The sequence below is a fragment of the Tursiops truncatus genome, chromosome 20 (assembly GCF_011762595.2).
Source record: "Tursiops truncatus isolate mTurTru1 chromosome 20, mTurTru1.mat.Y, whole genome shotgun sequence".
NCBI classification, from domain to species: Eukaryota; Metazoa; Chordata; class Mammalia; order Artiodactyla; family Delphinidae; genus Tursiops; species Tursiops truncatus.
Genome location: NC_047053.1, coordinates 46045895 through 46061583, shown reverse-complemented (window position 1 = coordinate 46061583; position 15689 = coordinate 46045895). Strand labels below are relative to the sequence as shown.

The 15689-nt window shown below is 54.5% G+C and overlaps 1 protein-coding gene across 2 annotated transcripts; it reads right to left on the bottom strand.

Moving 5' to 3' along the window:
• Positions 1 to 13014, bottom strand: SECTM1 (secreted and transmembrane 1). Of its 2 annotated transcripts, XM_073798497.1 has the most exons (7): positions 12858 to 13014; positions 6855 to 7036; positions 3222 to 3375; positions 2723 to 3037; positions 2117 to 2149; positions 1696 to 1859; positions 1 to 1300 (listed from the first exon to the last, which is right to left on the bottom strand). In XM_073798497.1, exons 3-7 carry the CDS (start codon positions 3307 to 3309, stop codon positions 1286 to 1288), a joined length of 615 nt encoding a protein of 204 aa, XP_073654598.1. In that variant the 5' UTR covers positions 3310 to 3375; positions 6855 to 7036; positions 12858 to 13014; the 3' UTR covers positions 1 to 1285. The 2 variants fall into 2 exon arrangements, with proteins under 2 accessions (XP_073654598.1, XP_019800376.1); XM_019944817.3 differs by lacking the exon at positions 6855 to 7036.
• Positions 13015 to 15689: the final 2675 nt, after the last annotated feature.

The following is a 15689-nucleotide window of genomic DNA, read 5'->3' as shown; positions in this document are numbered from 1 at the left end:
ATTTGGATGGCTTGGGACTTTTTAGTTTTTAAGACTCAAAGCAGCTTGTTTCAGATTTTTATTTTCTCCACTTAAAAATGTGTTTCTCAGCTCATTTGATGGTTTGCTATTTGGTTTAGTTTATTCATCTTGAGGGTTAGCAATACGGATGTTTCGCAAAGAACTGAATGCAGTACTTCTAGAAAAACCTTCATTTATCACCTTATATGTACGTTTTAAGAATACACTAAACGCACCACCAAACCAGCTCTACAACAAATACTAAAGGAACTTCTCTAGGCGGAAAAGAAAAAGCCACAACTAGAAATAAGAAAATTATGAAACGGGAAAGGTCACCAGTGAAGGCAAACACACAGTAAAGGTAGCAAACCACCCACACACAAACGTGATATCAAGATCAGTCATCACGAGAGGAGAGAACAAATGCAGGATGTTTGAAATGCATTTGAAATTAAGAGATCAGCAACTTAAAACAATCATGCATATGTATAGACTGCTATATCAAAACCTCATGGTAACCACAAGCCAAAAATCTATAATAGATAGACACACAAAAAAGAAAAAGGAGTTCCAACACAACACTAAAGACAGTCATCAAATCATGAGGAGAGAACGAAAGAGGAAAGGAAGAAAAAAGACCTACCCCCCGCCGCCAAAAAAAGAACACACTCAGTTACACAGTTTTGATCATGAAGACATCTGGCATAAATGGGTTTGGGACCTAGAAGAGCCAGGAGGTGGGGCAGATGTGGGGGAGGGGAGCCCCAGGGCTAGGGGAGAGCAGGGGGTTGGACACAGGTCCCCAGCAGCCACCTGTCCTGCTTCCCTTCCAGAGGGGCTGCTCTACCCCCTGGTGGTGGAGGAGGGGCCCATGCGCCATCTCAGGCCCCTGATCCCCGCATCCTGGCGCCACAACTGCTGGCAGGAGGGTCCCCAAAACTTGTCCTTGTTCATAGTCTAAAGACAGGAGGGTGTCCACGATCAACACAGGACCCCAGACTGGGGTGTCTCCGAGGTGACAGCAGCATGGCCCTCCTGCCCCAGGGAGGAGCCCAGGCCAAGAGGCCTGGATGGAGCAGAGGAGGGGGAGGGTCCTGCTGGGTCAAGTGCTTTGGAACTTGAGACTTTTGCACTTTGGGCCACAGGAGCTGCTGAAGAGCCCCCCCGGCTTGCGTGTCAGCGAGAGGCCAGGATGCTGCCAGGCTTCCTGGTCCTTGGCCTGCCCCTCGCCTCACTTGCTCTTTGTGTAGTGCAGTGCGTGGTGCACAGAACTCCCCACTGTGGCTCAGAGCCTCCTTATCTGCGGAGAGAGGGAGGGAGGGATGAGAGCCATCGGCAGACACCTGTGCTTACCGGCACACCTGAGGACACACCAACTGCCCACACATTGTAGGTCTCCTGGAAGGAGCAGGAAGTCCAGCTACCCCCATACCATCCTCCAGGGTGTCCTGGGGACAGTGGGGACCTGGTGGTCTCGCTGGGAGTGGGGCATCTGTGTTCTGGGCCTGGAACTGCCACAGTGGGCTGGGGTCCTCTGGGGGAGGGGTACCAGCTCTCTGGGACCCTGCACGCTCCCCACTCTCCCACTAGCCCCAGTGGGTGCAAGGCTATGGGGCCGAGTGTCCATGCTGAGTCTCAGAAGACCCCGTCCAAGACTCCCTGCCCGGCCCACAGACCAGGCACAGAGGCCCATACCTGACAGAGCTTGGAGAACTTCGGGGAGCCAGACCTTCTGCACCAGGCCAGCACGCAGACCAGCAGGACGGAGAGGGCGACCAGGGCGAGGATGAGGAGGACCACCTGGGCCTGGCTCCTGTCTTCGGGGTCAGGCCTGAGACTGGGGAGCAGCATCTCCGGGCCTGTGGGGAGTGGGCGGGACCTCCACCTTTCGTTCACTGGTGCAGGCTAGGCTGGGGGTGCCTGCCTTGGGGGAACCCTCGAGGGGGACGTCACCTCCAGCCAGGAAGCCCATAGGTGGGAGAGTGGCAGGGAGATGGGGTGCATGGGATGGGCAGGGTGCCAGGCACAGAGGGTGGGGGTGTCTGATGGGGGAGACCCCAGGGGGCTTCCTTGAGGCTCCCCTCCCGTACCCCAGGATGAAGATAGAAACACCTACCCCAGGAAGGTGTGAAGAGTGTGTCTTGGGGCTCTGCCAAAGAGAGATTCCAGGTAGGTTGGTGGGGACCTGCCCAGGGCCAGCCCTTAAGCAGTCCCTCCACCCCAGGTATCAGATGAGCTCTGGATACAGGAGTCCACGAGGGCCTCACTGGCTTCCCCTCCCAGGGCCCGGCTAGGCTGGGGGTGCCGTTCTTAGCCCCTCCCACTGTACTTGGTTGGGGGCAAAGCTGAACCCCTGCTCCCTGTCCCCAGAGCTCGGGGTGACCATGACTGCATTACAACCAGGTGTGGGGGGATGAGAGTGAGGGGTGGTGACTTGGGGAGTTTTGCAGCAAAGGAAGTCGGGGGTAGGAGTTTTTTAGGGAGGGAAGGGACCAGCTCCCTGCGCAGACAGGGGATGGTGCCCAGGGCATGCGTGCATGGGCTGCCCTGGGGAGAAGCTCGGAGGGGTCACAGATGTGGGGTGGGTGGAGCAGATGGAAGCCCTCTTTAGGCCCCATCCCTGTGGCTCTGGGCACCTCAGGTGGGCAGGAATTGCTCCTCCCTGGTTGCTGCCCCTCCCAAACAGGCAAGCACCTGGGGGTCAAGGTGCTCCTCTCCTCACCTGAGACGTTCAGGGTGGTGGTTTTGAGGTTTCTCTGGAGCCCGACAAGATTCCACTTGTACTGCCCTGCCTGGGTGTCCTGGGCTTTTTCAATCACCAGGTGTGCCTCGCCCCCTTTAACCCAGAGCTGCCATCCATCCTGACGGAAGTTTCCTGGGGCCTTTACACTGAAGATGAGCTGCCAGCTCTCCCCGTGGTAGGTTCGCAGGGAGATGTTGATGTGGGAGAAGAGGTTGGTGATGCTGCAGGCCATCACGGCTGGCTTGCCCCTGAACACAGAAACCACGTCCTTGGTGCAGCTGGGGCTGTCCCAGTCTGTGGGGATACAGTCCAACACGTGGGTCACGGCTGGGCCTCAGGACTTCCACTGATTGCCCTCCCTGGGGTTACTGACACTACCTGGGGCCTGGGCCCTCCTGGCCTGACCTAGGTCTCTCCTTCCACCGCTGTCTCACCCCCGGGGGGGGCCCCCCTAGCAGAGTGGGACCACGAAGTTTACCTCTACTCTGAGCAGTCCCAGAGGTGGCCAAGAGCAGGAGGGCGCAGAGCATCCTGGGAGTGGGAAGGGGAGATGCCGAGGTCAACATGGCCGGCAGGATGGGGAGCAGGCCTCAGGGGTCCCTCGTCTTCCTTAGTGGTTTTTTGGACACTCCCTGGAGGAAGGAAAGCCGATGAGTCAGAGGCCCCCTGGCCTCCTTCAGAAGCCGGTGGGAGCGGCCACAGCCTGGCCAGGGCGGGTGGGGGTCCCCAAGCTCCTCCCTGACCACTGTGCCTCGACCCTTCTCTGTACCTTTATGATGTGTGCAGTGGGGCCACTGTCAGACAGATGAGAAACATGGATGAGACAGGAAACAAGTCCCTGGGAGACAACCCCATTTACATCGCAGGGGTTACCCTTCAATTTTATATAAAACATACAAAACTGCCTGAGCCGTGTGTCCTGTAGGGACGGGTCGTGACACATAAAATCTCGTGTAGCCGCTTGAACCTGACACCAACCTAAGACCACCTTGGAAGCCCCCAGCCCCTCTCCCGCTCTTGCATTCCACAGCTGGGCATTTGGGGACATTTGGCCCGCTTGCCAGATTTATTAACAAAGGAGTCTTCCTGTGGAACTCGTGAGTTCTGATCTGGAAAACTGAACTTTCACTGCCTCTGAAACAAGTGTCCATCTCAGGCTTCAGCCTCCAGTAAAAGTGACATTTATCCTGATTGGTTTAAGCTATTTAAACTATTGACCCTTTGATTAAAATAATAATAATAATAGACTTTTTGGTTTTGTCTTTGAGCAGTTTTAGGCTTACACAAAAATTGGGCAGGAAGTGCAGACAATTCCCACATCCTCCATTACTGGCATCTCCAGTCAGTGGGGCATTCGTTACACCTGATGAGCCTATAGTGGTTTGTTCTCACTGACTGAAGTCTACGCTTTACATCAGGGTTCACTCTCGGTGTTGGACATTTAATGGGTTTGGACAAATGTATAATTACATGCATCCACCTTTAGGTACCGTACAGAGTAGTTTCACTGCCCTAAACATCCTCTGTGCTCCATCTATCTGTCCCTCCTTCCCCCCAACTCTTGGCAACCACTGATCTTTTTACTGTGTCCATAGTTTTCCCTTTCCCAGAATGTCATAGATTTGGGACCCTTCCATTTTGAATTCAGCCTTTCTGATTTTTTTCCACTTTTGGGGGAATTGGGCAGAAGGGCCAGGAGCAAAGGGAACTGTGAACGCAACCGCTTCCAGGAGCTTGGGGCCGTCGGTGAACAGGCTCGGTCCTGACCTCAGGAGGCTCTGGGCCGAGCAAGGAGAATGACATTGGGAGGGACAATCTCAGTCCCCCCAACACACACTGTGGCCACATCGCACCCCCATTCCAAGCACTGCATATGTGGAAACTCGTCAAATCCATGGGACTTTGACCAGGTGGGGCCTGTGGTCCTCCCTGTTGTCCCATCTCCCCATTCCGCCCCAACCCTCACTGGGTTCCTGCCTCAGAGCGGAGCTGACAGCTGACTGCCTGTAGTCTTGCCTCCTCTACCTGCCTCGCCCCTGGGACTCCTGTTGGACCAGCAGGTCCTGGCCAGTGTACTGGTGGCCCTGGGAGTTCCTGGTGGGAGTGGGACAGGGTGCCAGCCCTGCTGATCTGGGGGCCTCGGAGCAGCAGGAGAAGGAGGCCCACTCTACCCTGGAAGGAAAGTGGCAATATCCAGCTTTTGAAATAAATATCTAATTTGAGTCAGGAAGGGTTTCAAGAACGTAAAATGCAAACCAACCCATGCTCTCCTGTCCTCCTCCTGAATGGCTGGGTCTGCAGGGACTCTGGGTTGGCGGCCACACTCTTGGGGAGGGCGGGGGTGGACTCCAGCATGGTTGCGCCCGTGGGCCCAGGGCTGGTCCCAGCCGGCTCACCCTCCAGGGGGATGGACCAGGCAGAGCAAACAGACAGATGGCCAGGCTGATGGATGGGTGGTGCTTTCTTTCTCACTCAATCCACATGGGATTCTGGAGTCCCGGGGTGGGGTGTGTACAGGGTAAGGTGTACCGGTGACAACGCATCCCCCTGCCCTTAGGTGTCTTGGTGCTCTGGTCTCTCGTAGATGGTGCTGACCCTGGGTGCATCCTGGATGAGACCCCATGGCAAACCCAGAATGGACTCTACGTGGTATGTGCCTATTCTCCTAAGAACAGGGACCCTGAATCTCCCCGAGGTCTGATTAATCGCTGTGCTGCATGTGCCCAGGCATCTGATGACAGTGCTAGCAGCACTGCTCCTAAACTTCATAAATCAGAGGCAGTTGCTCTACCCTGGATGCCAGGTTTCCATCTATGCCTGGATGCCCGTTTAATCGAAGAGCACACGTGGCCCAGAGCTGCGTTACTGTGATTCCTGGTGTGTGTCTTCCCACCACTGGTCCAGTTCATTCATTCATTCACTCACAATAATCAGCACCCATGAGCCCACCTCCCACATCAGGCTCTGGCTGACCTTGCCCCTAACCTGCACCCGCCAGGCGGCCCCGCCGGCCCAGCCGCTGCCTCCCCCTCCCAACCCTCCACATCACTCTCTTGCTTTTTTATGCATTGTTTTTCGCCTTTGCATTCCTAAAAAATAGAGAAGCTTTCTTTTAGCTGTCTTTAATAGTATGATAGGCTGCTGGCCAGTTTCGGGTGGGGAGCCTCCTTTTGCCATCCTTCCAGGCTTAGCTGGTGGACCCGGTTGCCAGGAGGCAGTGGCAGGTCCTGAGGCAGCGGAGGTGTAGGCCACCCTGGAAGCTGAGACGCCAGGCCTCACCAGGTGTGGTCCCTCCCAGCGGTTCTGAGCTTCGTGGGGTCGGGGTCGGGTTCCAGAGTGGTCAGCGGGCCAGAGTCTGAACTCGTGTGACCCGTGCTGCTGTATCCCAGCTTCCTTTGTTTGACTTTCTAAACTTGTTTCTGTTCCTAATTCACCATCAGAAGGACAGCCTTCTTTTCTCATATATGTACCATATCTGTAGCTGGGGAAGAAAGCAGCACTGAAAGATGTCAGCTGAGAGACACGTATTCTTGTGCACACGTGTGCAAACACACGCAAGTAATTCTACATATGTGGAATCATATTAGACGAGCTTCATCAGAGATGCCCACTGCCCGTCCTCTCTCCTTTCTCCCTTCATACTGTATGTAGTGGGGTGAATGGTGACTCCCAAAACACATGTCCATCCAGAACCTGTGAAGGTGGCCTCACTTGGAAATAGGGCCTTTGCAGCTATAATTAAAGATGAGGTCCGGGACTACAGGGGGCAGACCGGCTCATCCTGTTTTTGGCCCTTTGGGTTTCTGCATTGCCACTGCCTTTGCAAACCCTTTGCCCATTTTCCTGGGATTGTCTGTCTTCTCCTTACAGGTTTATAAGACTTTCAGGCCTTACAGAAACAAACCACCATCCACGGCAAGTGCCTCCCCGTCATCATTTCTCCCCTGATTGTTTCTGGAATAAAGACTCCACATGTTTATGTCGTTCTGTCTGTCTTTTCCTTGAAAGTTTCAAGATTTTGTTTTAAAGTGGTTTTTGTTTGTTTAAAGTATCTTTTTAAAAAGGCCTCCCAGGACTTCCCTGGTGGCACAGTGGTTAAGAATCCACCTACCGGGCTTCCCTGGTGGCGCAGTGGTTGGGAGTCCACCTGCCGATGCAGGGGACGCGGGTTCGTGCCCCGGTCCGGGAGGATCCCACATGACGCGGAGCGGCTGGGCCCGTGGGCTGTGGCCGCTGAGCCTGTGCGTCCGGAGCCTGTGCTCCACAGCGGAAGGGGCCGCAGCGGTGAGAGGCCTGCGTACCACAAAAAAAAAAAAAAAAAAGAATCCAACTGCCAATGCAGGGGACAGGTTTGAGCCCTGGTCCAGGAAGATCCCACATGCTGCGGAGCAACTAAGCCCGTGCGCCACAACTACTGAGCCCGTGCTCTAGAGCCTGTGCTCCACAACGAGAGAAGCCACCATGATGAGAAGCCCGCGCACCGCAATGAAGAGTAGCCCCCGCTCGCCGCAACTAGTGAAAGCCCGCGTGCGCAGCAATGAAGACCCAACGCAGCCAAAAATAAAATAAATAAATTTAAAAGAAAATAAAAATAAAATGGCCTCCCAGACCGTTGAGAATCCATCATGACCAAATTTTGTCTATTTTTATGTTCAAATCTTAAATCCACCTCAAGGTCTTTTTGCAAGTGGCATGTAACAGGGTCTAATTTTGCTTCCTTCCAGGAGGGCAAGTGGTGCCCAAGGCACTGAAGAGTGAAGCACCCTGTCCCCTCTGGCCGAGGGACCCCCACCAAGCGGGGCCACTCAGAGTCTGCCAAGCCATGCGGTCCAAGCCGCTGTTGTCCATCGTGTGTTTTAACCCCTGGGATGGCAGGCTCTCTCTACTGCTGTTTATCTTTCCTCGGACTTTTGTGTTCCATGAGAACATTAACATAATTTTAATCAATTTTTTTTTTTTTTAGAACCAAATGGAGAGGGGCCTTTGTCCCGATCCTGCCCAAACCTGCTCAGCATAACACAAAAGAGGCGGAGATTTCACAGTTGGACACAATCCAGTGGCTACCTTTCTGATTTTACTGCCAGTTAGCAATTGCCAGGATGGGTATAAATAGCTCATCACCATTACATGTTGCTGAGAGCCTTATGTGATAGAAGGTTCTAGAAAGAGGTTTTGCAACTTTCTGTGCTGGGGCTTTTCCTGGCACCTCAGATAAGATCTGCTCAGTCCTTTTCTTGAGTATTTTTGCAAAACAAGTTTTCTTAAATTGGAATACACAAAATGGTGCCGAGCAACACATGGGGCCCAAAGGCATCCTTGCTGGTGGTACACAGTGACTCCTGGCCCCCTGGCCAGAGCCCTCAGGGCTACCTGGAGGGAAACCCCTGCACAGGTGTGTCCTACCCCGAGCCTGGCTGAGCAGACAGGAAACTCATCTTGTGTGGTCATCTCTGGCCACTGGCCCTCCCTAGAGGAAGCCTTGGGCAGGACCCCCAGCATTTCCAGTCTCCTCAAGGTCTCCCCCCGACCCCTGCCGCTCTGCTGCCTCCACCGACCTCAGAACAGTCTTTGGTCCCCACACTTCCCCGGCCATCCGACGTGGGTCTGGGTGCCCCATAGACAGGGAGGCAGGCCAAGTCTCCCCAGGCAGGAGATGCGGGAGGACACGCTCCCAGGGAGGCTTGCCCGCTGACCCCCAAGGCTGGAGCAGGCAGGTGTCCTCACGGCCACGTGAAGGATTCACCCCCAGGGGACCAAAACATGAACGCCACCTAAGCCCATGCTCTGGGAGCCTGGCCCTTCAGCGGCATGAGTGGTGGAGCCCCCTGCTGGTGGCCTGGCGTATCCACCGAATGCCCAGTGCACAGACTTGACACCCGGAGTCCTCTGAACGGGAATTTATTTCTACCACGTTCCTTCTGTGCAACCTCGAGACTTAGCAGGCGTGTTCTTTCTGGGAGGGAGATACCCAGGGGTCTGTAGTATCCAGAAGGAAACCCTCCCCCTCAAAACCTTTCCTCATCACATGTTTTCCTGACTGTTGTCCGGCGTTTATCTTTCCTATAAATTTAAGAGTCGTGTTTCAAGTTCCAAGTACACTTTCTGGGATGTTGATTGAGAATAAATGAATGGGTGGGTTAGTTCACAATCCTGGACCATGCAGGGCCTCAACAGCCGGGAGAAACCGCCTCCTCTTCAGAGGCTTCCTTGATCCTACTCCCACTCCCTGCGAGGCCCACCCCTCTACGTGCAAGCAAGCACACAGGGCACACACACACACACACACACACACACACACACACACACACACACACAGTGCTGGGGGGAGGGCCCCTCAGGGCCTCCCACTTGCTCTGCATACAGTAGGTGCTCAATCCCTGCAGACCTGCTCAGCCTCCCCTGCAGGGCTGTTCCCATGAAGGGTGCAGTTAGTCCCCCATGGTGGGCCCTGGGCAGGGACCTCAGCTGAGCTGGTAGGGTAAAGGTCAGCCTTTGTTCGCACCTGGATCAGGTGACATGGAGAGGGGGTGACCTCAGCAAAAGTATGTTTACGTAGCAGAGGCTGACCTGCCTGGCTGGACTTTGGGAGGGAGCATGTACGTTACCAAGTAAAAGGAAAGCAAAAGGAAGCAGCAGGCTGAGGTCCAGAGGCTGGCTGGGAGGACAACCGGGGATCTCCAGCAATGAGGACGTGGCCCTCTGAGAGAGGTGTGCAGGGGTTCCCCGAGCCTGAGTCAGGTCCGCCAGGCCACCCTTTGCCCTCAGTATTGGTATGTCCTACTTCACCTGCCTGCCAGGGAAACACCCTAGTGAGGCCAGCCCACGAGTCTCTGGATCCCACCAGCCTCCCGCCCCAACCTCTGTGGTTTTCACCACACTACATACCCCAGTATCCTAACAATTATTTTATTTATTTTTTATACGTCTTCATTGGTGTATAATTGCTTCACAATGCTGTGCTAGTTTCTGTTGTACAACAAAGTGAATCAGCCATAAGCATACATACATCCCCATATCCCCTCCCCCTTGAGCCTCCTTCCCACCTTCCCTATCCCACCCCTCTAGGTGGTCACAAAGCACCGAGCTGATCTCCCTGTGCTATGCGGCTGCTTCCCACTAGCTATCCACCTTACGTTTGGTAGTGTATATATGTCGATGCCACTCTCACTTCACCCCAGCTTCCCCTTTCCCCACCCCCCGTGTCCTCAAGTCCATTCTCTATGTCTGTGTCTTTGTTCCTGCTCTGCCACTAGGTTCATCAGTACCATTTTTTTTACACTGACTCATTTTTTAAACAGTATCTATTTTAGCCTCACCTTAAGAAACACCCATCTGTAGTCATTAGATGTGCTATTTATAGGTATGTTGTCACACACAATGAAATGACCAGACTATTAGACCAGGAAGTGTCACAGACTTCCTACCACCACCTGGTGTCCTCCTGAGGGGGTATGACCTGTGTAAAGGTGACTCCTGGCCATGCTCTGTCATGTTGTCTGACGGAAGCCAGAGGCTGCTGAAGGTGTGGGCTCCCAGACACGCCCTGGCTGGGACTCCAGGCTCATTTTCCCACTGCCCAAAGCCTCCAGTCTCCTCTGAGCCTTCCTCAGGCCATGGGGGGGCTCTGCCCTCACACACAGGAAACCTCTCAGTCAAACCTCATGTGCTCCCTGAGGTTCTCCTCACCGGGAAAGCCCCTGGATGGTTCCAGAATCCAGATAAGAAAACACCTGGGTCGCACCCATCTCTGCCCCCAAAGCACAGCCACCTTGGGCCTGGCTCCTCACCATCAGAGGATACAGCCTAAGAGCTGGGCAGACCTCCACCTCGGGGCAGACCCCCAAAACTGTGGACAAGTCTTAACTCAACTGAACAAGATCTATATAATGGAGACACAAACTTCCACCTTATAGAGCACAGAAGGGCTGTCTGCAAAGAGCTATACTGGAGATGGAGGAGCTGGACTGGGCATGGAGGGAGATCCCCATGTCCTCAGGAACATTCTGCTGCCTTGATCTGTCTGGGGCTCCACTGCTGTCTTATTTTTAAACCTAGGTATATTCTATGCAACATTCGCGACATACTTGTATTTCAAAGCGATTCATTATCTGAAATTCAGATGGGTTTTTAAGTTTGGCAGCTCCACTCCTCTGCTTGAGTCTCCCCTCTTTTCTCCAGTGCTGCAAAGGACAGACAAATGGGAGAGAGGGAGGCCAGGGCACAACAGGGAAAGTGAGGGGTGAGAAGGCAGAGGCTCAGGTGTGGTACAGGAAGACTGCATGCATGGGGCAAGGACTGGAGGGGCCCCAAGACTTCTGGGATTGGGAAAAGCGAGGCAACAATTCAGATTTCTCTCAAATCATGGACACAGGTGCTGGCATCTGCACATATCAAGATGGGGCAACACAGCTGGGATTTGTGCAGTCACTTGGGAGCTGTTCACATTTGGGAGTCAGTGAAACACCTTGGGAAGTGCATGCCATTGCCAGCACCTTGTCCTGCCACAGGATCTTGGGGAAACTGAGGCAGCAGGTTTGTGGAATCAAGGGTGTCGGCTGGCCAGGTGCACAGGGGTCCTCGGTCAGCGGGGATCTCCATTCCCACAGCACCTGAGAGCAGCTGGAACAGCCTTCCTGCCTACCGCAGAGGCTCCGGTAACACCCACTTGTATGTACGTGGATGTTTACATGGGAAGGTGAGCGCAATGCTGCCCCGGCCGGCTTTGCACCAACACTGTGGAGGGAGGTGACCAACCACCTCCAGAAGATAGCTGAAAAGGCGCAGAGCCCCAATCCTGGCTCAGACGGAGGAAATGCCCCAGTCCAGGGCGCCACTGCCCATGTCCTGTCCCTGCTGCAGTGGCCTGGAGGGAATCCCCACTGGGCATGAAAGTCCTCCAGGCCTAGGGGCCAAGCCTGAAAACCCTTCCCACCTCAGCCTCCGCACATGCCTTCCCTTCTGCCTTTCTGCCTGGCTCCTTCTCACTCTCATGCACAAGGTATTTCCTGGGGACTTCCCTGGTGCTCCAGTGGGTAAGACTCTGTGCTCCCACTGCAGGGGGCCTGGGTTCTATCTCTGGTTGGGGAACTAGATCCCACATGCATGCCGCAACTAAGGATCCTAGATCCCACATGCATGCCGCAACTAAAGACACGGTGTGAGCCCAAAACAAATAATAAACAAATAAATATTTTAAATAAACAAATACATACATTTGTATATCCCATAAGACTTTATAAAATAATAATTAAATAAAACCACAAGGCACTTCCTCTGAGAACCCTCCTCCCCCAGCACCTACTGGTCGTACCCTCCTGGGACCTCGGCGCCTCCCCACCACCTTCACTATCACTATCACTATGTTCCTGGGGATGAAGGCCTCCCAGGGGCTCTGGCACCACAGGCATGGAAAGTGGTTTTCAAACTGCAGCTCATTAATCAGTCGTGGGTGGTGAATTGCATTTAGTGATTGCTGCTGCAGTTAAACCAGAAAGGAAAGGGAAGCGTGGAAAGGGGCAGTCGAGCACCCCACGCCACCCTTAGGGGAAGTCTCTGGGGGGTTTCATTCTGTTTTACGAGTGTTTGTGAGTGAATGAGCTGAGTGCCTGTGAGTGTGAGAGTCCACGAGTGTGCGTGTGCGCCCCTGGGAGTGCACACAAATGTGAATGTGTGCACGAAAGTGAGCGTGTGCGCGCGAGTGGGAGAGCCGCCGTGCTGGGCCCGGACGTGAATGTGTTTCGCCACAGACGTGGTCGGGGGCAGGAGGGTCTCTGTCCGGATGGGTGGACGCCTGGGAGCCCGAGATGCCACCTCTCTGCCCCTCCAAGAGCCGAGCCTGGGGACGCCCTGCAGAGACGCAGTTCCCCACCTCGACGCGAAGTCCCCGTCCCCTCCCTCGGCGTGCAACCTGCGCCCCCGGTCGCTGGCTCGCGGACCCCGGCCCGGCGCTCTGGGAGCATCTCTGTGGCAAGAGGCGGCAGGCGTGAGTGAAGGTAGGGAGCTCCGCGCCCCGCCGTCTTCATCCCAGCGCGTGCCTGAGTGCACCAAGCTGTCCGACACCGGAGCCCCGCCCCCGCCCCTCTGGGCCTCCCCTCCCGGCCCGCGAGCCCGTCACCTGAGTCCAGGGTCCTGGTGCGCCCGGCTCCTCCACGCTCGCAGCTGCAGCTCGTCTGCGCGCCGTGGGCCGGATAAAACTGAGCGATCCCGGGGCGGAGCCAGGCTGGGAGGTGGCGGGAAGGAGGATCCAGGATCCGCCTGAGGTTGGGCACCTAGGTCCTATATTCCGGAAGGAAACCCAAGTAATGGGAAGTCACTCGAGTATCAGGAACTGCCCTGAGTTCACGGGAAAAGTTGACGATTTTCTTGGTAGTGATTTCCTACACTGCACTAGATGATCATTCTAAAGATAACAGCAGGTGGTTGTTTTCCTGGAGAGCCGATCCCTGGAGTTCTCCATCCTCAAGCTTCCTCAGAACAGATGCTTCTTTGGGGAGCTGGGTGGGTTCACTGCCCTTCGTGGATCAGGGGACCTGCCGGTCCCCTCCTGTGTGCACCACCCACACACACAGGCTCGCACCCGAGGGGCAGGGTGCTGCCTACTGAGACTCCTCAGAGCCTGATTCCAACTTGTCAGAAATGCAAGTTGGGTCCACTTGGAAGTAGGACTGGGGGTGCAGACAGGGATAAGGAACCACGATAAATAGGCGCAGTGGTAACGAGTTAAAAGGTTAGACTGCCCTTTATTAGCCCTTAAGCAGAGGAGCTCCTCCTCCCAGCTCCCTCCGCACTGAGGGTCATACCCAGGGTGGGTGTGGAGACACATCATGGGCAAACGAAGGTGACCTAGGGGGCGTACCTGTGTGAAATCGTTCCCAGAGGGTGGAGGCCGATAGGTGCTGACCTTGGAGAAACATTGGAAGCTAGGGGTTCATTACAGGGGTTTGTACGTTTCTCATGTACAGATGGTTTTGGTGCTTATTATGAAAATCACTAAGCTAAAAGTTTCTCTTTGAGACTCTGAAAGTGGGGAATAAGGGCAATATGTGAGTGTTACATGGGTGGGGAAGGGCGGACGTGTTTGAGTCATTCTTTGTTCACTCTAGGCTCCATTTTTCAAATTGCTGGAGGGAAGTAGGTGTTGTGGACTTGAATCCAGAGTCCTTGGTCCATGTCCAGCTTTGCCAGCTTTCGGGGACTCGTCAGCAAGGCCCAGCTTTACTGCAGACCAGGAGGCAGCTGCTGACCCTTCATCCACTCGTTGTCACTCCCCACTGACCAACCTGCTTAAACTCACCAAGCTTCATCTTCCTTGTGACAGAGGGGCAGGTGTACAGATGCAACTGTAGGCAGTCTGTGTCCTGTGAACTTACACCTGGGGCAGTGGAGTCATGAGTCAGTGGCTATGAGAAATAAGGGGGCGTGTGCAGGGCTGTGTCAGGGGATGGGGGCAGGAGAAGGGGTTTGTCTCTATCCAGAGTGGGACATCCCTCATCAGACCTGAGCTTCCAAAAGCCCCCCGGAAGGCAGGGGTGGGGTGGAGGCAGCGAGTCTGGAGGTGCTTGCAGTGGTTCCATGGGGGTGGGGAAGGCTTGGAGGTGTATGCAGAAGGGAGAGCCAGTTGGGTGGCACGTGGACCGCCCCCTTCCACTAGAACCCAAGGTGACCTGCTGGCAGGGTTGAGTAAGGGGCAAAGACATGTTTCTAGGCCACCAGGGGAGAGGTCCCACAGGCTGTGGACCCATGGGTGGGAAAGTCCTTGTCAGGCAGGCAGTGAGAGGTGCCGGAGTAGGTGATGCCCCACTTTCCTGAAAAGAGAGGAGGATGCAGAGCTGAGTTCTGGGGGACCCTTGAATTTCGTGGGTGGCAGAGGAGGGGCCCAGACTGGACAGGACAGAACATTCCAGCTGTCCCACAGGTGGAGCATCTCGGCCTTCAAGGATGTCAGAGGGCAAAAGGACCACCTCTTCAGCTGGACTTGGGCCTGAAGGTTGACCAACAACCTGACATCTGAGCTAGGCAGAACAGGACAAAGTCCTGGATGTGCCAAAGGAGTAATCTTTGTCTAGTGGGCAGATAAACCTCAAAGCCAGTCATCCTCACGGGAAGGTGGCACCAAGGTCAGTGTGAAATTCAGCCCCCCCACAGAGGGGCACCGAGATTGGGGTCCCCAGCCCCATCCCGAGGGCCAACGAGGCACTAGAGAAAGGCCTCACAAATAACCTGGCCTGGGGACCAAAGTGCCACATGCCATCCCCTTGCCCATCATGCCCACCTGGGCTGGAAGGAGCGTCTGATCCCTAAAGCCACCTCCCAAGTCAGTCCTTCCTTCCCCTCCCATCCAGCCCTGCCTGGTCTCTCAGCTCAACGGGGGGTGTTGGGCAGGGGCTGTTTGAGCGGGGGGGAGAAGGGTCCTACACACTGAGGGGCCTTGAGCATCAGCTGAGGGCTTAGTCTCGTCCCTACGAAATGAGATCCACTGGAGCTTTGATGAACATGGGTGTCCTGATAAAGCATTTACACTTTTGAAATGAAACTAGTTTGTTTGTATTGAAAGTAAACCAGTCATATGTCATAAGAAGATAAGCTAAAACAAACTGTGCTGTATCTCGCTGGGACTCCTGTTTACTTCCCAGAGGTAACACTTGTGTACACTTCCTCATATAACTTTCTAGAAGTTTTCTGTGTCTGTACAAACACACATGCTTGTCGTCCAAGGTGTGCATCTTTCACGTTTTTAGACAATCCTGGGACCCGTCTTTGGAGGGCACTGGGCTCCCTCGTTGTCTTCCCTTCTCTTCTCTCAGAAGTTTCACACTAGAATCTCAGCCTCTGCTTAGAGGTGGAGTTTCATTTTCCCTCAGTTCTAGGAATTTGTAGAGTTCAGTTCTGATTTCCTATCTGACTAAAAAAAACAACATTCAGCAGCACGTTCTTCATATCCCAGAAA